At 46.3% G+C, this 22,129-nt stretch overlaps 1 protein-coding gene across 1 annotated transcript in view; it reads left to right on the forward strand.

The window, feature by feature from the left end:
* Positions 1-22,129, forward strand: part of GALNT14 (polypeptide N-acetylgalactosaminyltransferase 14) — a 100,904-nt gene that overhangs the window by 73,137 nt on the left and 5,638 nt on the right. The window contains exons 7-14 of the mRNA XM_050316153.1: positions 2,164-2,251; positions 2,924-3,008; positions 4,166-4,269; positions 8,685-8,811; positions 11,302-11,394; positions 12,765-12,848; positions 14,061-14,205; positions 21,569-21,688. Coding sequence (XP_050172110.1) covers positions 2,164-2,251; positions 2,924-3,008; positions 4,166-4,269; positions 8,685-8,811; positions 11,302-11,394; positions 12,765-12,848; positions 14,061-14,205; positions 21,569-21,688 — 846 coding nt within the window. The remainder of the gene's footprint in view (positions 1-2,163; positions 2,252-2,923; positions 3,009-4,165; positions 4,270-8,684; positions 8,812-11,301; positions 11,395-12,764; positions 12,849-14,060; positions 14,206-21,568; positions 21,689-22,129) is intronic.

Genomic DNA, 22,129 nt, shown 5'->3' on the forward strand with positions numbered 1-22,129 from the left:
GGAACAAACATCTCTGAAGCCATTAATGGTGCATTTCAAGTGAATAACTTTTCTAAAAATGTAATTATGCAGCCTGAGGTATTTTTACAGTATGACTCAACTGGATTTGCAAATGGCACTGGGATGAACCAGTGAATGGTGACCCCCCCCTACTTCCAGCTCAAATACCTCTCCAGTCGGGTGATCTCTTGGGAAGGGGAATGCACATGAGGGACAGCTTGGCCCTCTTACCTTGCTTGATCCTGCTGTGAGGCCAGAGGAGCAAATGTGGCCCTTTTTTGTTGACCATTACAAGGTCATGATGTAGAGACTGGGAGACAAGCTGCAGCCAAAGTCCTTCTCCAAGGCTGAAATGTACCTGTTACCTTCAGGACCATTTTCAGAGTTTTTTGCTGTTCATTTCGATCCATACATTCGTATGTTTGAGAAGTGAATAGGAGAAATGAATTCTCGGGTTTATGAAAAAGATTGAAGGTTTGAGTGTTGTTAACATTAACATGTCCTGCCATGGGTGGGTATCAAAAAAACAGAGAGATGAAGCTGCCTATAATAAGATTGGTGCTCAGCCCAAAATAAATCATAGCAACAACGCTGTGCTCTTGAGCATGCCATGCTTTTCTTTTGAGGGTCAGACAGACCTTGACGAAAGCTGAGTAAATATAAATGTTCTGAGGACGTGGCAGGGAAAGTGAGGCAGGGAGAAGACAGCACTGCTCAAGGGTAGCGTTTTGCAGTAATGCACTCAGCCCAGATGTGAAGGGGATTTTCTTACAAGAAGTTGTACTGTGCAATGAGTAGCAGTGGAACTGAAATTGGGGATGAGTGTCAGCTAACCAGAAGTGCTCACCATTAAGATGCTTGAGGGGCAAGTTTTAAATGAGTGTATATAATCTTTTCCCTGTAATGTTCAGCACACAAAGCAGATGCTTTGCTTAAAACCTTTCCCCTACCCTGAGGCAACCGAAGGATGCTTTGCTGTACTGGGCTGTGGCAGCTTGGGGGGCACTGTGCAGCAGCCACCATGGGTTTGATGGGTTTGAAAGGCTCATTGTGCTTGGATGTATCTTGAGTTTCTCCATGCAATACATAGACACAGCAGACCTTGCCTTTTCAGTGAGATGTTTGACTCACAGAAAATGATGGTAAGACCCCTGACTTGACCTTGTTATGGAAATACCAAGTATTTGTCATGCTCAATTGGAAAATCGACTCTAGTCCAGCTGCCAGCTCATGGCCTTTGGTTACTTCTTCCTACAGCTGCATTTGAATACTCCTTTGTCAGGACTAATTTCTAAAACAAAGTCTTTTCCCAATGAGAGAGCAAGCCCGTGTGTGCTCAGATGCTTTCCTTTGTATGGCTGTGAAAAACAATTTGATCTAGTGAGGGTAAAACCTTGAAGTTTGAGCTATAATTGGAGTTTGGGATTTTTGAAAAGAAAAAGGGAGATAAGAGACCAGTCAAAGCTGTCAGAGTCTCTTCCTCCTGTAGATATTTTTGTTCATAACTGTTTGTATAATCTCTTTGCCCATAACAAGATGTTAATGAAATCACCACCAACTATTTTAAATAAATCAGGTCTTCTTTTTTTAACCCTTTCACACCTTTGGCAAAACTCTTAACTGTATTGCCATAGTTTGTGCATTTTAAAAAATACCTGTATTTGAGCTGTGTTTTTCCTCTGTCATTTCAATTGCCTGTTTGTCACTTGATTTCTGAAATCTGGCTAAAAGGGAGGTGAAAGGGGAATACATTGGTGAATTTGCAAAAGGCAGAAGGAACTTTGCATCCAGCCCTCCAGCTTGCGGAGGGTGAGACTGCAGGTGAAGCCCAAACTGGTGGGAGATGCCAGCTCAGCAGCCCAGAAGCACACAGCCCTCTTTCCCAGGACAGACAGTGCCTGCCTTTCCAGCCTCTCTTGCTGACATGCACCTGGCTCCCAGCAGTACCTCTGCCACTTGGTGCTGCAGCCATTAATTCCTTGGCTGAATTGATGTGATGGCTGAGGAGGAGAAGGAGAAGGCAGTGATGGGCACTGATCCCTGACAAACCTGAGTGACACCAACATTTCCAGCCACCTGATGTCTGCAGCAGTTTGGAGAATCCCTCGACCAGTTTGAGTGGTGTCATCTGAAGTCATATGTCTTCTCGGTCCTGCTTTCCAGGATCCCACCCGAGTGGTCAGCCCCGTGATTGACATCATCAACTTGGACACTTTTGCTTATGTGGCGGCATCCTCAGACCTGAGAGGAGGTAAGTCCCAGAGTTGTGCATGGCCTGTTGGTGTCCATCCATGGTGTGAGCATGCACTGGCCTGAGGAGATGGTGACTTTGCACCACACCTCTGGTTTCTGCTGCCTCACAAAAAAAGCACGTTAGCGCTGTTCAGTGCTCCCCGCTGGCTGTTTCCCGGCTATTCTAGAGACAGGTGGGCATGGCGTGAGGAATGGTGTTTGCTACAGTGGATAAGGCAGTCGAGTGGGAAAGAAGGGTCATGTCAAAGCCACCCTGGGCAGCACTGAAAGTGACAGGAGGAGATGGGGAATGTCTAGGCAATAAATGAAGGGTGCAACTGTAGCACTTATTGGTATGCCTGTGCTATTTGTAGCATGCAGTAGCCATCAGAGCGTGTGTCTGTGTGCACAAGGGGACTAAGTAAGGTTTCAACAGCAGCTTTAATTCTGATTTTTCCTGCCTTTGGAGTGCTTGACTTTGCAATTGTAATGCAATGTGTTGTTTCTTGTTCATATGTAGTAGTAAAATATGTTAGTGATTGGACTCTTCTCCCAAAAGCTGCATCTCTGTGGCTTAAGTCATTTGAAAGTGGAAAAAATGCTTCACCAAACACAACTTCTGCATCCTGCATTGCCTCCCAATTCATACCAATTTCTAATGTCCCCATGGCACTTCTCTACTTTGGTTTAGGTTTTGACTGGAGTTTGCATTTCAAATGGGAACAGCTTTCCCCGGAGCAGAAAGCCAAAAGACTTGATCCCACCGAACCCATTAAGTAAGTCAAGAAGGGGTAGGAGGCACCTGTGGGGCAGGACAGGCTTCTCCTCTGACCTCATGTGTGTCCCCATGCACCATAGCAGTGTGTTGCTTCTTCCAGGACAGCTCTGAACTTCTAATACCTATAGCGAGCTTCTGACTAGCCTGGGTTTTGCAGTACAGCTTCACCCTCAGCACTGAAGCCTGAGAGTGCCACAAAGGTAGAAGGGATATATTTATTGTTATTGATTTTTGGTAATGCTAAGGATTGTGGTTAGGGAAAAGCCCAGTGCTGTAGACTACTGCTTCTCTCAGCTCAGCTGTCACTTAAAAATAAGGCGGTGTCCTTGGCCCACGTGATAAAAACACGGTGTCTAGGCCAGTCTTTCCAGATCAGTGCTGCTTGTCTGGACCTCACTGAAGACTCCTCAGAAATGGGGGTGCAGGAGAGAGAGCAAAACCGAAGAGGAGAGATGCCATCTGTCCTCATGCCGTGGGATGGAGGGAGTTCTTCGCTCTGCTGAAAATCTCTCCTGGCAGCAAGCCTGGTGCTGGTGTCTGCAGCCCCATCCATGAAACGCTGGGGTGTGAGGCATGGAGGAGACTTGTGCCAGGGAACAGCGATTCTCCTCAAGCTGTCTTCTGGGTCTACCCTCCCCTCCTCCATGGACCTTCTCTGTGCAGTTTTCTTAGCTAATCCAAAGTCTGAAAAATAATCCTGTTTTGAAATAAAGATCACACAGCTAGTGACGGCTTTTAAAAAGCCATTCTGAATTGGCTCTGCCTTCCTCTCCCCAGTGGAATGGTGCTCTTAATAGGCTGGCTCCAGGCAAAAAGCCGGTCTGAGTGAATAACCCCCCAAGTGCTAAGTGCATTTTGGATGCTGAAGCCTACAATCAGGGCTGTGAACTTTGGGCTTGTAGGAGTTGTACTAACGGGTGCATTAGCCAGTCATTAAGTGCCAGGCAATTTATGATTGACAGCAAAATACCAAGGTAGCAGAAAGAAAGGCTCAGATGCATTTTGAAGTATATTGTCCATTTTTTTTGGTGAGAAGAAAGTACATAGGTATGTCCCAGTGGTGGAAAAGGAGGCAAAGGGAAGGGCAGGTTCTGTGAAACCAGGTGCTGAGGCAGTGTTTGAAAGTGTGTCCTCTCTTTCTTACCCATTCTGCAGGACACCCATCATTGCTGGAGGGCTGTTTGTGATCGACAAAGCCTGGTTCAACCACCTGGGGAAATATGACAGTGCCATGGACATCTGGGGTGGGGAGAACTTTGGTGAGTCGTTCTTGTTCCTTCTGTGCCTTGCTGTGTTGGTTTCTCTTTCTGAGCCATGCCAGGTGGACACAAGGTCATTTTGGACTTTGCTTTGAATGCTCTGGATGGTTTCCCTCACTTACATTCATAGGTTATGTTCTCAGCAGTGCAAGGGATCCAGCAACCATATTGTTGATGGGAATGATGGGAGGTGAGCAATTGCTGGGACTCAGGACTGCCTGTCTTCCATGCTGCTTTGATGTTTTGTAGGTAAATACCCTAAACCGCAGAGTTTTCAGCTTTGATGTTACCCTTATATTCTTTCCTGATCTTATTTTCCCCTTAATAAAGCAAAGATGTGTCTTATTCCATTACCAACAGCATTTCAAAACTGTGAACTGAGGCCTCAGTGCCTCCTTGAATTTGCAGAGTAACTGGAACAGTAGCTACCTCAGCATGCTACAAACAGGTGGCAAAGTAACACAACTGCTTATCCATTCCTGTGTCACTGACTGGCTGAATGCTGCCAGGCTCTCACTTTTCCTGCACCAAAAAGAATGGGTTAAGAGCTGACCTAAATTCAGTCACCTCTGCCCCTTATCATGGAACAGGATGGACATTAAGAAATCTCCTGCATGCAAACTTGAGAGGGCACATGAAAGAGGTAACAGCCTGTCCCTTGTCCTCCTTGTCAGGTGGAGCTGGATCAGTTTTGGTTGTTCTCTCTTTGAAGCTGTAGTTGTATCCAGGAAAGAAGAGGGAGGCATTCGATGTCAGTGAGACAGATCAGAACCTGGCTTTAATAGCTTGCACCCCTGGGGAGTATGGCTAGCCAGGAAGGAAGGATCTTGTGTCTGAACACATGCAGCGATGCTGTCAGTCATCCAAGGGAACAGATGCTGCCACCTTGCAGTAATCCATTCACTGCCTGGCACTGTTGTTTGCTTCACATGCCTTTTCCCCCTAGATATATTTCATTTAGTTATATCTTGTTGTGCAGTAGGATCTCACTCCTTCATGCTTTCTCTCTGTGGGTGGGTATCTTGCCACCAGACTGACTGAGAGTGTCTGAGTGGGGTGGCTCTGAGGAAACCAAAGAGGGGAGTGACAGCCCTCCTACCTCCCCCGCTGAATCAATAGCCCAAACAAAGAAGGGAACTAGACAGGAAGAGAGGTGAAGAAGGACTGTCACGCTGTGTCTGAGCTGCTGTCGCTGCTTGTCATTTGCTTCTGACAGCAGCCAGCCCAAACTGCTCCTGGGAGATGAACAGTGGCAGGTCAGCCTGCTCTCAGGGGAAGCTCCATCCTGGTAGCTTGTCCAATGGCCTGTAATGGCAGGCATTGTGCTTCTTACATGTGGTTATGGCCCATCTTACAGAGCAGAGCACAAGGTTTCCCTCACTGCTGCTATGCCCCAGAAGGCTGGTCCCAGCTGAACGTACAACTGGCCATGCTGCAGGGTGTGCCAGGACATTGGTGTGACAAAGGAAAGCCAGACAGGTTGACTTTGCAACAAAAAAGTACAGTTCTGCATAGCAGCAGGGCAGATCCTCTCTTGCCCATCACCCTGAGAGCAGAAGTGTGCCCAGCTCACAGCTGCATCTCCTGCAGGCACAGTGGTCGAGGGCAGTGTGTCCCATCTCTCCTTTGCACATAAGCAAGGGCAGCTGAGACCCTCCTGGGCCCAGTCAGTTCTGGGCAGGTGATGAAGAGCAGGAGCTGACTAAGCAGCTTCTCATTTTGGGCACTTCCAATGAACCATGCTTTTCCTGGTAGCTTAGTCCTGAGGGGATGCAGTGCTCCGGTCCTGAGAAGCATCACTGCTGCTTTTAATGTTATTGACTGTGCAACTAGAAGGGGCTGGAGACTGTAGGCAAAACAAAAATGAGTGTGTTTGTGTTGGAAGGAAGACATTGTAGGTGTTTTGCTTCTTAAATGTACTTAATTCCCTCTAGATGAGTAATGGCAGAAAGGATTTGCAGGCCAGCAAGAAATGCTAAAGATATTTTGCCAAGTGAAGGCCAAATCCAGCGCACCCCAATATGCGCTTCCCACATCTCTCCTGGGGGTTGCGTGGAGGGACCACCTGCACTGGCAACATCTCTCGAGGGTCAAGTGATGCACACTGTCATTTCCTATTCCCCTGGTTCCTCTGAGTTGACCCTGTGCCAGGCTTTAGATGGTGCCTCAGTTTACCTTCTCTTGAGGTACTTAGCTCTTGGCTACCTGTCTGGAGACCCTGTTTCTTAGCTGCCATGAGTGACTCCCTGGGTCATCCCTACTGGAGGAAACCTGTGCTTTAATTGTTTCTGCTGGACCTAGAGCAGGGTCTGCAGGGTACAACTAGTCTGAAGCAGGGAACTCAGAGTCCTTACCTTCTCCTGCCTCCCCAGCACTGTGTCCTCAGTCCAGTTTGCAGTGCACAGAGATCACGTCTTCATTAGGCTTTAACTTAGGACCAGGGGAGGACTGAGTGGTGCTAGTCTTTGCCTTGTAGCACTTCATGGAGCTACTCTTCTCCCAGGCTGAGCAGAAGGACCAGAGGAGGGGAAGGCATGATGGAGTAGCCATGTTGTGGTCCAATCCACAGCTGCTCGTCTGGTTGTTCCCTTTTATTGGGCATCCTTCTAATTTACACATCAGAGTGGCCAGTGCTGTGACACACAGACAAATGAGAGCAACAGCCACATGCAAGGGGAACCGAGCAAAACAGTTTAGAGTGGCCATATCCTGCCGTAATCTCATTTCCCTGCAGCTGTGATTAAGGTTGCTCCCAATACAGCACCAGGGCATGACACAAAGGCACGTTTTATTGACTTGTTAATACCCAGCACTGGGGAAAGTGGTGAGGCTCCAGCTGCTGTTGCAGTTCTTGCATGTAAACACAGCAGTGAAAGGAAGGGCAGGGAATTTCTTGAAAGAAATACTCCTGCCTGCCGTGCTTTCCCACCCCTGTCATTGTTTGTCCCTGCTCCCAGTACCAGCTGTTAGGGATGGGATCAAGCCTTGAATTTTGGGCCCACTCACCAAGGCTTTGCAGCTGCGTCAGCCTCCCATTTCCATCAGCTCAGGAGCAGATGGGTGTGTTGGGAGTGGGATGGGAGCAACATGAACCTGGCTTCCACCTCTGCAGCAACATGCAACTTGGCACTGAGCCATGTGTGCTGAGAAGGCTTTGGAGGTCCAGACTCCAGTTTGCCTTTGCTCCCTGAAACTGTGAGTTGTTTTTGGAGGGATGGCAGCTTTGTGGGCCAGCAGTACCTGCCGTTGGAAGAGGAGGAGGCCTGTCCACATTGTCCAATTGGCCTGCCTGCCACAGGTGCTTGTCTTGCCAGCATCCGACCTGGGGACAAGTCATCCTTGTGTTGGCATATGTGAGGGGACTGCTGGGAGCACAAGCTGGCAAAGATGGTGGGTGTCCTCCTAGCTTAATTCTGTAGTTAAGTGGGGGGGGGATGTGAAAATGAATTATAAGTTTTGGAGTAGATACATGCTACCTATAGCTCTATACTGTCAACAGATGATAAAATAGGATTCAAAGAACCACAGAAGCCTTTTCATTTTAATTTCTTTAATTTCTTTTCCATGCTTGTTCTGTCTGACTTCCTGACAATAGAGCTGCAGATTCATAGCTTCATAAACATTAGGGCCAGATGGGCCCATTAGATCAGCCATTCTGTTCACCCATCCTACCTCATCCAACTCCCTGCCAAGAGCTCTCTAACTTCTGGTGTCAATTGTGCCACAGGCTCACTTTCTTTGAGAAGAGCCCCATGGGCCAGCCAGTGAGTGGCTTGGAGTGACTGGGAGTCATTTCCCATACTGACAGTTTATCCAGACTTTTGAGATAATCCCTCCCACCACTGACCTTTGCTTGTGTGAGGATGTGTGCCATACTGGACCACAACATTGACACCAATGGCCCAGAGTACCTGGGCAGGGTAAACTCTAGTCCATTTTGGGACAGGCGACGGATGCACAGCTCTCTGTTCAGTTTGCAGAATCAGTGCTGGATTCATAAAGAAAATGACAGTTGTAGTCATTAATAAAGAGAATTCATAGCCTCTCGTGGTGAACTTGACAGCCCTTTGGAGGGAAGTGACTCTGAAATAGTGCAGAAGTAATTAGGGGAGCACAAAACTGGCAAGATGATTCTGCAGTGTAAGTGGGGCTGCATGAAAAGGGACCTGCTTACTGTCTCATGCTTGCCATTGTGATAGCACCTGCTGTGCTAGAGGCAGGTTTCAAGTGCACTGACTTCAAACAGCTTTCAAGAAGCTTTGAAATGCACTTTTAAGGCAGTTGTGCCTAGGAGAGCCCCTCTGGTAATTGATTTACCCCAGTTTAATGTGGCAGGGGATGAAGTGAGAGCTAACACTAGGATCCAGACTGCTCTAGGACAAAAAGACAAAATGCTGAAGCTGCTTCTCTTGTAGAAATCTCTTTCCGTGTGTGGATGTGTGGAGGGAGCCTGGAAATCATCCCCTGCAGCCGTGTTGGGCATGTCTTCCGGAAGAAACATCCATACGTCTTTCCAGAGGGAAATGCCAATACATACATTAAGTAAGTGGCTCTGTTTTATTGTGAAACAGAATGAGGAGCTGCCTTGTAGGGAGGGGAGAGAAGAGAAGACATGGAGGAAAGTTTGTTTAGAAAACTCTGAGTTATCCTTGGGTAGGAATTTCCTCAACCAAAGAACACGCATGTTGATACAACTGTCCCACAGGATTTCTACAGTGTCGAGAAAATGACAAAAGTAGGACATTTATATGGTACCTTTCATCAGCACAGAAATGGAGGAATGGCCCCAGCGCATCCCTGAGCACTAGGTACTAGAACAGCAAATGATTTGCACCTTGAGGTCATCAGAACACATTTATAATGACCTGAAATCAATGTCTCTCAGTACCCAGTGACCTTAGCTGAGGGTTCAGCATGGCTCAGCTGAACCGGAAAATTTGGTTCCCAAGGTCTCTCCAAGAGGGGAGTCAAGCATCTTGCTGGAGTGGGTGGCTGTGCCTCTGGACTGGTGCTGTCTCTTGAGCAGAGGCAGCAATGGGCTGCACCTTGCTGGCATGGACGCTGTTACAACTGCCAGGACATCCCAGCTGAAGGGGACCTCTCCTCAAACACAGAAACATAGGCTGAATCAGGTACTGAAATGGCTGGCTGAAATGGGCTAAGATCCTGAAAACATGAGGCAAAGAAGGCGGCAATCCAGAAGTGAGAATAAGCATGGAAAGTTGATGGGAGCAACTAATGAGGTGGGGAAGGATATCCTCTGTTTTTAGAGTGTGAGGCCGAAGGTTGTTGCTTAAGTAAATGACAAACACCAGGGGCACTTACACTAAATGCAGGGTTGTTTCTCAGCTAACCTGCAGTTGTGAGTGCTTACACACCAGGCATTCCTTTTAGTGCAGGCTTCCCAGTGTTAGAAAGAGCCAACAGCATTTGTGAAGACCCAGGCTCTCTGCAGCTTCCCCATCCTTTACATGAGACAACGAGACTGAGGGAGTGCAAATGGCACTTCTCAGTTACACCTAATTCATGGTTTCCAGCCATGCAGTGTATGGGGCAGGAAGGGGACCTTGTCGCAGGAAGAGGACCTTGTGAGGGGCACAGGGCATTGCTGGCATCAAGGAGAGCAGGAGTTTGAGAGTCATGAGGAGGGCTCTTGCCTTTAGTATTAAAATAAGATTCATACAGAAGAGGCTGGGATGTGGCAAAATCTCCACCACTGAAGTCGCTGCAAACCTGAGTAAAGAGGCAGTGTCTGCGTTGCATCACCTGCAGGAGGAGCAAGGAGAGCTTGAATGCGTACAGCTCTCCTGGCTGCTTCTCAGGCACAGGCCTCTGGGGACCTAGGGGATGCCTGTGTCACTTAGGTGTGAGCCTCATCATTTATTCCAGTGTTTCTTGTAAACCCAGATGAGATCAGGAAGACAAACAAAAGAACCCTGCCCTTTGGGGAAGGTTAGGTACAGATGTAGACACTGATTCAGTCATCTCTTGAGCAAGAGCACTTAAACTATTTCCTTGGAGAGAGGGGAAGAAGCTGGTGAATCAGCAAGGAACTGAAAAGCAGTCAAGAGAAACATACCTGTAGACATCAGGAGCTTGGATGTTATTAACCCTATGATATCCATCAGCCTTAAACTTAATATTATAGTGTATATACTGAGAGGAGAAGCAGCTTCTGGCAACCTGATGCCATGTAGTACTTCTGTTTCAATAGAGATGTTAGCAAAAAATATCTTCACCCTTCTTCCAGATCCTGATTTTTTTTTCCCACACAGCCTCTACTTCAGAGTGAGCTCAGGCTCCAGTGTAGTACTGGCTTCACATGCTGACTGTCTCCTTTTCTGGCCTCCTGGGGCTTGGCTGTATCCAGAGCCTGCCCATGGCACCTGCAGTTTAGTGGTGTGGTAACAATAGCTTAGAGGCATAAGCCTGCCTTGGAGCAGGAGACTGGAGGACTCTGCTGGCCTGGGCTTAGATAGGGAGATAGACATGGAGCAAAAAAGCCATTTGCAAGAAGAGTTAGAGACATCTGAAGTCAACAGAAGACTTGCTGAGGTTCATAAACCTGCAGACGCTTGGCTGATGTGAAAGACTGATATTTATGCACTGTGATGGGGTGGTTCCTCTTAATTTTTGAATGCTGAGGTTTGCTTCAGTGAAATCCAGGAGTACAATACAGGATCGACTCAAGGGAAATATTTGCAAATCTTTGGCAAATTTTTCACCATTTTCCGAGCTCCATCCAAGCCACTAAATAAAACACTAGACACCCTTGCCTGGGACATGATGCTTAAAAGAACCTTCAGTTCTGAGTCTGGTGGATACAAGCTTTATTTGGCCTGATGAGTTTGGTCCCTGGAGCAGTGAGGACCTTCTCTAGTAGTAAGGAGGGGCTATCTCAAAGGTGGTTTGGGTGAGACCAAAGACCAAGTTGAGGGTGGGAAGAGAGCAGGATGGATCAGTTGATGCATTTTGGAAAATATCACCTTGGCAGCTTCCCTGGATTCACCTGTCTTTTGCTTCCTCCTTCAGAAACACCAAGCGCACCGCGGAGGTGTGGATGGATGAGTTCAAGCAGTACTACTACGCAGCTCGTCCCGCAGCCCAGGGGAGGCCTTATGGAAAGTAAGGGTCTTCCTCTGCCTGTGCCATGCCTGTGCCCTTCCTGTGCCCTGCCTGCTGCAGTGGGGTGTTCACGGTGACGTTGCTCTGCTGTGGAAACCCGCCTGCGTTGTTTCTGTAGTAACGCTCAATTAAATGCTAATGGCAGGCAGATGCTACGAGCACAGCAGTGAGACCTATAAACAGCCAGTTTATATGCTGTGCTGGTTCATCCCAGGGAGTGAACCAAACCCAGGTGGGGGAAAAACCTTCGCCTGTGTCCCACCCTTGGCATTAGGTACAAGTACTTCTGGTCCCAAAGCAGAGATTGGCAGGAGAGTTCAGAGCTTTTGTTGGTAGCTGAGGGGAAGGAAAATCATCAATTTTTTGGCCTGCTTAATGCTTTTTTGAAAAGGAGCAAGTTCTTTGTATGCAGAGAGTTTGCCATTCATTCTGTGAACAGTCAGAAACACCTCCCTGTCAGGAGGACTATAAATATTTGTGTTATATTTCTCATTTTCATATGCTCCTCCTTGCCTTAGAAAGTTCCTTTGGACCACAGGCGGTTTCCAAATCCAAACCCAAATTCCTTGTAGCTAATCTTCAATCTCCAGGACAAATAAATTGAAGTCCTGGTGACTAACCTGTTTGCACTGAATTAATATCTTACTCCCATCAATCAGCACCAAATGAAGTAACAGCTCTGTCCCGCTTCATATAGGAGGGTGTAGAGAAGTTAGCCTAAGCGAAAGGAAGGTTCTGGAGGCTTCCAAGTACTCTGTAAATGCCAGCTCATAACAGCTCATAACAGCTCCACAGGCTGGCCTAGGGAGGAGCTGGAGTTTGGAAAATGTCACTGTACAGCATGATCCCTCAGCAGAAATTTTGTCATGGTTAATGAAAGAAAAAAGTATTTTACTGTAAGATTAGCTTCTGCTGATTTAAAAATGTGTTTAGGTGCTCTTGGAAATCAAGGCCTCATGTAGCCCTGTAAACTAAGAGTAACTTAGTATAGCAAATAGCATGTATTAATTTCCTTGTACATTAATATATTAAAGTAATGCTTATTGAATATAGTAGACAGCATACATTTTTTACTAATAATTTTTAAATTACTGTACTTTTCCATTAATCTATTTATCCGCCCAACTTCAGACTCCTTGTTAAAATGGCAATATGTCATCATGCCATTTTACCAAGTGAGACCTCCAAAGGGATGGAGATCAAAACAACTGCTCAAGCTCATGCAGAAGAGTGCAGAAAATAAAGCTGCTGATGCTCTTGTGTTTGCTGTCTATGTGTATCTATTGGGTTTCTCTCAGCCTCTCTATCTGGTGTGTTGGGTCTCACATTCTTCATTTCCATTGCATCTCTATGATGTTTTCTTCCCACAGTGTCCAGAGCAGAGTGGAGCTGCGGAAGAAGTTGAAATGCCACAGCTTCAAGTGGTACCTGGAAAACGTTTATCCTGAACTTCGGTACGGATGTGCCATCTCCACCTGTCTCTCCAGTGGGATGCCCCATCCCTCCTGCCCCACAGAGCTTTCCTCTTTACCTCCAGTGCCCCCCATGTCCCCCTGCCCCAGAGACTCAGGCACCCCCTCCCTTGGGCTTCACAGAAGGGCAGCGTAAATTTTGTGCTGGCTTCAAACACAGCGTGACATGCTGCAGCACCAGGAGTTGGACTTCAGATATCCTTGTGGGACCCTTCCAACTCAGGATATTCTGTGATCCTATGATTTGTGATCCTGCTTTCTCTAAACAGTCTTATAGACCCTGTGGCTCCTTGCTGCAGGGTTGGTGAGGGGCAAAACACCAGTTATTCCCATTTGCTCTCGGGGATTCATTAGGTGTCCTTCTGCCCATGCTGTGGGACAGGTTGCATAGGGAAGTAGCTAGTTTTCCTTTCAAAAGTATCCCAAGGTAGAAAATCCACCATAGCCTCTGCTGGGCTGTTTCAGTACTTAATGGCTCTCGATTACTAAAGAAGCACCTAATTTCCAGTCCTTTCACACTGTTCTGTGGTACTCAAGACTTCTCTGTTGTGAAACCATCCACTCTAGGATTTTATGACTTGTATTCAGATTGCTCTGCCTTGCTTTGCTTAATATCCACTTCCACAATTGCTTTTGTACAGGTATTTTTTAGTTACCAAAATTACTCTAGAAACCATTGCATTCATTCCCCTGGTCCCTATCAGGAGCCATCCCCAGAAAGGGTGGAAAAGTTCTGGAGATACTGCGGGGGACCCTGCTGGTGCAATGGCTGAGTGCAAAATCACTGTGTGAAAATGGTGATTTATAGTTGGTTTCTTGGGGTTTTTTGCCTCTGTGGCATTGCACAGCAGAATTCACAGGGAACGCCAGGACTCTGTGACAGTTTATTATAAACTTCCCCACTCCTTTAAGCTGAAGGCTGACCTTCAGCCTGCTCAAAGTCTATTCCTTGCTCCTCTGTTTGCCTTGTGCACTGTTATTTATTTTTTCCTCTTATAAAGGTCAGCCATCCATCTCCGAGCGCTGCTTCTGCAGCGTCCCTGTCCATGTACTGCTCTCAGTGGTTCTGTGTTCTAATAGATCTTGCCACTCCCATTTTCTGAAGGTGAAATGGTGCGACCTTACCCAACTGAGCTTTCTCTCAGTACTCTGTGGGGGGGAATATGGATGTTGTTTAAATATCTTTTCTCACAGGATTCCCGAGGAGTCACTCTATCAAACTGGGATGATCAGGCAAAGACAGAGCTGCCTGGAGTCACACAAGTCTGAAGACCAAGAGCTCCCCATCCTGAGCTTAAATCCTTGTAACAGCAGCAAGGGCACAGTAGCAAAGGCACAGGTAAGACGTGTTGTGTATCCCCATGATGCTGGCTGGAGAGAAGCCTCTGGGCCAGCTTCAAGATCATTTAAGTTTGCTAAAGCTCTGTTGGAGGATTTACCTGTTCTTACAGACCCTTTCCTTAGGTGGCATGTAGTTAAACCCTGGTAACTCCTCCTGACTGAGGGGAAAGCCCTGGGCAGCAGCAGGGATTGGTGGCAGGAGCCACAGTGCAGTGTGGACCACTCATCTCTGTGCCAGCCTGTGCTGACCACTTACTGCCAGGAATACCACGCTCTGCTCATCTGCACAGCTCAAAGACAAAGAGAACTGTAATTTCATCTCATCTTTCAACCTTTTCTCTTTCAAAATGCACTGAATCGCAATGGTATTTATAACTTCATAGTCTGCATTCCCTCAGTATTAGATTGCCCATTAAACTAGTGAGAATTTAATGAGGATGATCTCATTTTTTTCAGTCTCACTGAGATGAGAAAAAGCTGTATGAATAGGTGTTCTCAAAAGCATAGTCCAGGAAACATCAGAGCCAAGAGTAGGCTCGTGTGCCTTGCAGCAGAGTTTCTGGAGCAAGACCCTGAAGACACGGCTACAAAACCTGCCTTTCCTTCAGCCTCCCTTTGTGATTTTGGGCATATCAGTAAGTTCTCTCACTGTTCCCATCTATAAAACAGGGAGGATAACAATCACTTGCTTCTTCACTGTTGCTGTGAAATAATTTAATAGGCAATGGTGTGCTTGCTTCCACTTGACTGTACATTCTTAAGCTTCGTGGTTACACATTCAAGCCAGGTAGCTCTGCATATAAAAGGCACCTCAGCCTAGGGAGACTGCTGAAAGTGCCCCTGATTTGTACATACAAAAAATGCCTGTCATTATGTGCATCTCATTCAAATGCAGTTGCATGCCTGTCCTTAGGCAGGAAAATAATATCTATTTCACAGCATGGTAAAATCAACAATGATTACTTGAATCTTAGTCAGTTCAGAAAATATAGTGAATGTAATTGCAAGTGTTGCACAGTTGCACTTCTTATGGTTTCACTGGTGTCTAGGTTCTGGGGTTATTTTCCTTTCTTCCTCTGCTACATGGACTTTTCCCACCAACAGCAAGAAAAGCAAACTGATGAGAGCAGGTCATCATGTTTTGCAGGGCCAGCTCTGCAGAAGAAAAGAAAAATATTTCAATGACAATTGCAACTTTAAATGAATTGGATGTTTTTAAAAAAATCTGAGAAAATCAGAATGAAAAATGCTGCTGCAAGCTAGCGTTTCAAAATGAAATGGTATTGGTCTTTCTGAAATATCAGTTTGATGTGGTATTTTAAAATGAGAAATGTCATGCCAACAAGTTGGATTGTTTCATTCCCAGCAAACACATTTTGTTTTGACATTTCTGTGAAGTAAATTTTTGGAATTTTTCATGCCACAAACTTTTCATCTTCCCATTCTGATTCTGCAGCAGTTTGCAATAGGTCAACACTTCCCACTGGATGGCAGCTCCATTTCTTGTGCACATCCAGGACAAACTCTGCAAGGGAACAGAAAAATACACTACAAACAGATTGCAGAATGGCTATACCCAGTACTCCACAGGAACAGAGAAAACCTTTTTCCTTTTATCTTTCTCTCTTTCTAAGGTAACTCTCTGTTACTTGTACCCATGGAGACTATTTCAGATTAAAGCATGATATTTAAACTTTTATTGTGAATAGAAACTTATATTTTAATGACAAGACCACCTGAACTTGTGGATGACATGGGTGTTATAGTCACCAGGCTGTGTAGGATCTATAGTGCAGCAGTCCTGAATGCTACTTAGTTTTGCATTTGATATACCGTAATAGAGCAATGATCTTCACTTTTAGCATACTGAAGTCACATCTTGTTTGCCCTAAGCTTCCTTATTTGAAAAACAGGTTTAGCTGAATCAAAGCTCTGCATTCCTGGCATTCAGTAAGTACCATGGAAATATCCTGGCTGTCCAAATTCTTTATTATCACTATTATAGTAGCAGTACTTTGGTTGCTTTGATTGCCTTTCTGTATCTGTCTCATTGCTAGGCTCCCCCAGCCCTTTACCAGCATTACATGCATGAAGTGCTGGGACTGGATGTGAGAAGATCTGAGCTATCATGCATTATCATGGTTTAAGGAGAGATACAAAGGAACCGTGAGAAGGCAATGAGTTGCTCTTTATTTTAGTACTTTCTTTCTGTAGTGCAGGGGAAGGATGTTGTGAGACCTCTGGCTACATCCATAGTTTGGGTAAATTGAGAAGAGTACTCTGTGGTGAAATCAGATTTACACCCTTAGCAGATCTCACAAACCCACCCTGGTGGTGTCTGATGTTGGCCTTAAATTACTAAAAGGAGCACTGAGGCACAAGAAGACCCCTCATCTTTGTGTAGGAGAGCTCTGTTCTCTCATCCCAGGGATCTACTTGGCCCTTTCTGCTCCAAAAGGTCTGGCAGCAGTCAGTGTAGGCTGTGTCCCTTGAGATGGCTCTCAGAGGGCTCTTGAGTTATTGACTGGCAGAGATCTTCGTGCAGTGCTCATCCCCAGGGCACAGCAGGCTCTGCCTGCACTCCTGCCCACTGGAGCCCTTGTACTCTATGCTTTGTTATGTCTCATTTGCTAAATGAAGAGATTGATTTAGCTTTTCACAAGAGAAATGCATCTGAGGGAAAATAATTGATCATAATTTTGTCCTCATTTATCTAATGAAGATGTGAGTAGCTGGGTGTTTTTTTCCAAGTCAAGTGTCAGTTGATATTAGTTTCCAGGGTTTGAAACAGGCATCTGACTCTGGGATTTATTTAAATCATCAGCAGCTTCAGGAAACCTGTCATACTTCAGATAAAAAAAGCAGAAGGTGCTTTGACCTGGATACTCACGCACATGTAAGCAGTCGCTGCAAGATGAATGTAAAGTTCAGGCATCTTCTAGACAAGCAAGGAAACAGTAAGAAGGCTGTGGCATCCATTTCCTGGGCCTGCACTCCAAAAAATCTGGGGTTTGGAGCTGAGTGGCTGCCACTGCATTTGAGTGGCATGTCCTTGACTCTTCCTGTGAAGGAAATGCAATATGATAATCTGCCTGATATGGCTTTGATGCTCACCCCAGTTCTCTTGAGATCCTCTGTGTGCTGGCTAGATCTGCACTTAGGAGAACATTTAGCATCTATCCAAACTAAGTGTACCTCCTGAGACAACTCAACCATAAACGTTCTCTTCTGATCTTCCTCCCCCCAAAAGCCTTCGTTCTTCTCCATGGACACATCTAGCTCAGCTGTTGGCTGGCCAGAGCTACAGGAGGCAGGCTGAGCTAGCAGAGCAGAGGGGTAGCAGTGTCACCTCTGCAGCCAGCTTGTCATGGGCATCTTGTGTACTTCGCTTTCCTTCTCCTGAGATGTGTGTAAGTGCCAGTTGCATCCCAGGGTCTTTGGACGAGGGGAGCGCTTTGGTATTCTTAGGTGACCCGTGCAGTCACGTGCCTTGCAAAGTCCTTCCCTGTGATTTTAAAAAGATAATTGGGGGATTAGATTGTTCACAGCTTCCTCAGAAAATTTTTTCTCTACCTACTATCCTGGCTTTATGGTACAGCTGACCTCTTATTTGGTAGCAGAGCCCTCTCTGTCACATAATGCCAGGTTCCCATGGGACTGCCCCTTCCTAGGCTGAGGGCTCCTTCCTCCATCTGTCAGCGAGGCTATGCCAAGCCGAAGGTCACATTTTAAAATAATTTCCTCAATTCATAATCATGCTGAGTAACAGTGACAGGTGCCTGCTCAAATGATGCTAAAGCCTTGAAAAATAGTCGCAAGCCTCAGATGGGGGGTTAGTGTCATCTGAGGCTTCAGAGGAAGGGGATTGCTGGTTGTGGTATGCAGCTGGTAGCTCTGTTCTCCAAGCCCACCCTCTTCCTCCTTACTCCACCACCACTTGTGTTTGTGAAAAGGCAGGTAATCCTGATCTCAATTTCACCTCATATGTCTGTTTTTCGGTGGTGCCGGGATCAGCTCTAAGCCCTGATGGCATCTCTTCAGGCCAGGCTGCAGCCCTGAAGGTCATGCTAGCTCCTTGAAGATCTCCTTAGGGGTACCATGGGCTGCACTGTCCACCACAACCTCCATGTTGTGAAGCTCTGCTGTTATTACTGCTGTGCTGGCCAGGCTTTAGGAAATTAAGTAGTTTCTCATGGGGAAAAAAAAAAAAAGGCAGAAGTTTTAATCCCAACTGCTACAAATAAGGAAAGAGATGAGGTAAGATAAAAATTTACATGGCCATTTGCATGCATTTGAACTCAAAGCCCTTCATGGATTCTGTGGTGTTCAACTGACTCCCCCCTTTTTACCCCCCCCAAATTTCTTCATTTTCTGCATCATTTTCTCTGGCTTTCATCTAGGGCTGAAAGGGGACAGGACATGATTAGAGCTGGATAAAACATTTTCAACAGGACTGGCTTTCATAAAGAGCCATTCTGCCAAAATAGATGAGCTGTGTGAAAATCTGTCAGTTGAGATAAAGACAGTAGAAGGACAGCCTGGGGGCAAGAGAGTAGGATCCAATGTCAGCTGTCGAACTGAAGCATGCATCCAGCTCTGGAGTCCTCACTTCTTATGATGAACAAAGCTTAGGAAAGATGGTTACCACCACCCTTTCTATCCCATGGACCATTGCTGAATGAGAGAAAGGTCCTGCCTTGAGAGGATGTGAATATTGGGAAGGCTTGAACAGAGCCTGACCTGGAAAAAAAGCATGGAGGACCTCTGCGAGGAGCAGTCCTTCATCAGATACCTCAGTGAAGCAAAGAGGCTAAGACATCAAAGCAAAAAAAAAAAAAAAAGTCCCATGGCCTGAGTTAATTGGGGGGAGTTAATTGGGGGATCCAACATGTACACAAGTCCAGGATTAACTAGCTGCTGCTGAGGAGCCTCGTGGGTGCAGCTCCAACCCTGTCCTGAGCTAAAATGATGAACAACTGGTTAAAAATGTAAAGCAGGTTTTCAAAGCAGCTCGTAGTAGTGTGGGCGCCAAGAACAGATGTTGGAGCTTGCCCCGTAGGGTTTGGTTCTTCACAGATGCAGCAGTAATTTGGCACCTGATTTCCCAGGCTGGTGGTTTACACAGCAGCTGACAGCATGCATGGTTGGGATGTCTGGAATATGTTCACTGTAGGATCAGGTAAACTCTGCTCCATATGACAAAGAAGAACTAGCTGCCAGAAGGCCCTTTGGGTGCAGATTACAGCTTTGAAAGTGAATGCTTGTTATGTGCCCAAATCCTGGGCAGCTCTCACTGAGAAGCCTGTGGGCAGGCTGTTCAGAAAGCTGGGTTTGATTTCCATGAGCTGCTGGGGAGTAGTGGGCTAAGAAGCATGGGGTATGAGGATCACAGTGTGAAGTCCTTGTGGAGCTGGGTCTGCTATGCAAAAGCATGTTTTCCCTTCCAGGTGGCTAAGAACCTGAATCAAAGTGGGATTTATGTTCCCAGGAGTTAAATGCCTGTAGCTGTCTGTTTTGAAGTTGAGGAGAGGAGTTAGAGCTGCTGACGGTGACAAATACCAAAGGAGTGGAAGTGTTTCCCTGCTCTAATAATTCATGCTAGTGCAACTAAAAACCTCCACCATTCAAAGTCAGGGGAGCTGCAGGCATCCCAGCTCTGAGAGCAGGGCAGCCATTCTTCACATTCCCCTCCAGCACTCAGAAAGGGCTGAAATCTCCCAGGAGCACCTTTTACACTTCATTTTTCCAGCCCCAGCCTAATAGCTGTATGTTTGAGCTCTGCCTTCCCCTCCATTGCCAACACCGCTGCTCACATCACTTCTCACGGAGCTTTGACTCTCCATATCTGAGTTCTCAACTATTTTGCTTTCTCTCTGCACCTTTTCTTTCACAGCAGGTTTCGAATTTTCATTGCCTTTACCCTACCAAAGCGTCTGCCTTGGCTACTGGGGGCTGTTGCAGAAAAGCTCTTGCTCCCTGGCCTTGTTCTCTCCAGCAGGGTTATTGCCCTCTGATAGTGAAGCCAGCCTGCTCTTCATCCTCACATCCTGCTCATCTGCTCTTTGTCCTCCAGTCCTGCTCACCTACCCCGCCACAGTTCAGAAACCTGCTTTCCATTTGCTCCCACTGCTGCTCACCTGACTGCTCAGAGCCATTTACACGGCAGGAGTTGACCCTGCTTTGCACCCTGGCTAGGGGCCCTCAGAAAACCCTTCCAGCCCTGCTCTTTCTAATTTTAAAGTTGATGCTCACACAAAATTATAAACAAAACACTTGTTCCAGAAGTCCCTCTCCAGAGTTATGTGAAATCCTGGTTTGCAGCTGCCAGTCAGCCAAACCAGATCTTGTCTGCTTGTGTGCACACACAAATAGCAAGGAGAGACATCCCTGGCTTGGGATCCTCTCAGTAGCTGCTTTTGGGTAATATGAGCACTGGTAAATGATGGGAAATTTCAACTGGAATAAATGTTGAAGTAAACTTCTGTGGAATACTCCTGGGCTGTGTATCTGTACAGGCCTGATGCTTTGTCCTGCACATTTAGAAATCCTGGTCAAACTATCAGCTATTTCCCTTTTTTTTCCCAAGTAAAGCATCCAGTAGTGAAAAAGAGGATAATCGCAGAGAGCCCCTGTTGTTTGGTAAACATCTGGTAAGCATCTAGTAAGCATTTGGTGAGCACTTGGTAAGCAGGACAAAGTCTCTGCTCCTCCAAAGTTTATTTCTTGGGCTGAGAAGCTGGTAAGAGAAGGTGAACATGACAAGCAGTATGAGGAAAAAAACCTTCAAGATAGCCCAGAGGAACAGAAGTAGCAGTGGTCACAGCAAACCAGTATAGCAAACTTTAGGAGTTTGGTCCCACTGCCTTGATAAGAAAGCTGAGCTTTACCCTTGATTTTTGTGATACTTGGGAACAGAATCCTAGGAGTTGCAAACGTTTGCTTTGTATCACCTCTTTTCTCCTACTACCAGCTGTAAAACATTTCTGCTGCTCTTCCCTGGAAAATGGGGATTCCACATTGTGTGTTTAGTAGTATTTCTACCTCTCTTTTGCTTTTTTCCCCTTCCTTTTTTTCCCCCCAACCACAGCCCAGCTGTAGCTTTGTAATCTTTTGTCTCATGAACCATTTTCTTCCAACTGCTTTTGTAGACATTTTCTTTGGTACCTGCAGTCCCCCAATAACAGCTGCAGTTTTGGGAAGGCTTGAAACAGTGACCTGTCCTGGTGCCTCTTAAAGTCAGTGATGTTTGTGCTAGCCTTTAGAAGGGGCAGGATTCAAGCTGAAGCGTTGGTTTTCCGGGTAGAAGAATACCAAGACTTAACACTGATCTCTCACCTCGTTTTTTTTCTTCCTCTCTGCAGGAGTGGACATACACGTACAACCACCAAGTTCGCCAGCAGCAGCTGTGTTTGTCTGTGTACACTCTCTTCCCTGGTTCCCAGGTGCTGCTGTCACCTTGTAAAGAGGGTGACAACAAGCAGGTGAGCCCTTTCACTGATCCCTCATTTTCTTTGAAATTCTCTTTCTTTCATCATAGTATTACTGCACAGTAAATGGCCCGTGTGTTCTGACTTCATCTGGGAAGCACAGTCAATTCGGGAGTACAGACTCTGGCCTGTTCAGCCCTTTGCCTCTTAAATGAGTGTGTTGATAAGGATGTCTATTAGTGAGGGTGGTGATCTGGATACTTATCTGCAGAAGTCAAACCCAAACTGGCAATTTAGTTCACACGGGCTGCCAGTCAGGCAGCAGATGCTAATGTTTCTCTGCAGTTAATCATTGAGCTGGCATTTGAACCAGTGACCTGGGGAAAAAGCTGTTAGTAATATATTATCTTCCTGAAGCCAGGCAGAGGCCGAGCTTAAGTGAGTGTGCTTCTGATGGGAAAAAATGCTCAGCCTGTGCTCTGCTTGGTGCGAGTT

The sequence above is a fragment of the Myiozetetes cayanensis genome, unplaced genomic scaffold (genome assembly GCF_022539395.1).
Source record: "Myiozetetes cayanensis isolate MyiCay16 unplaced genomic scaffold, myiCay2020 scf2-11, whole genome shotgun sequence".
Taxonomy (NCBI): Eukaryota; Metazoa; Chordata; class Aves; order Passeriformes; family Tyrannidae; genus Myiozetetes; species Myiozetetes cayanensis.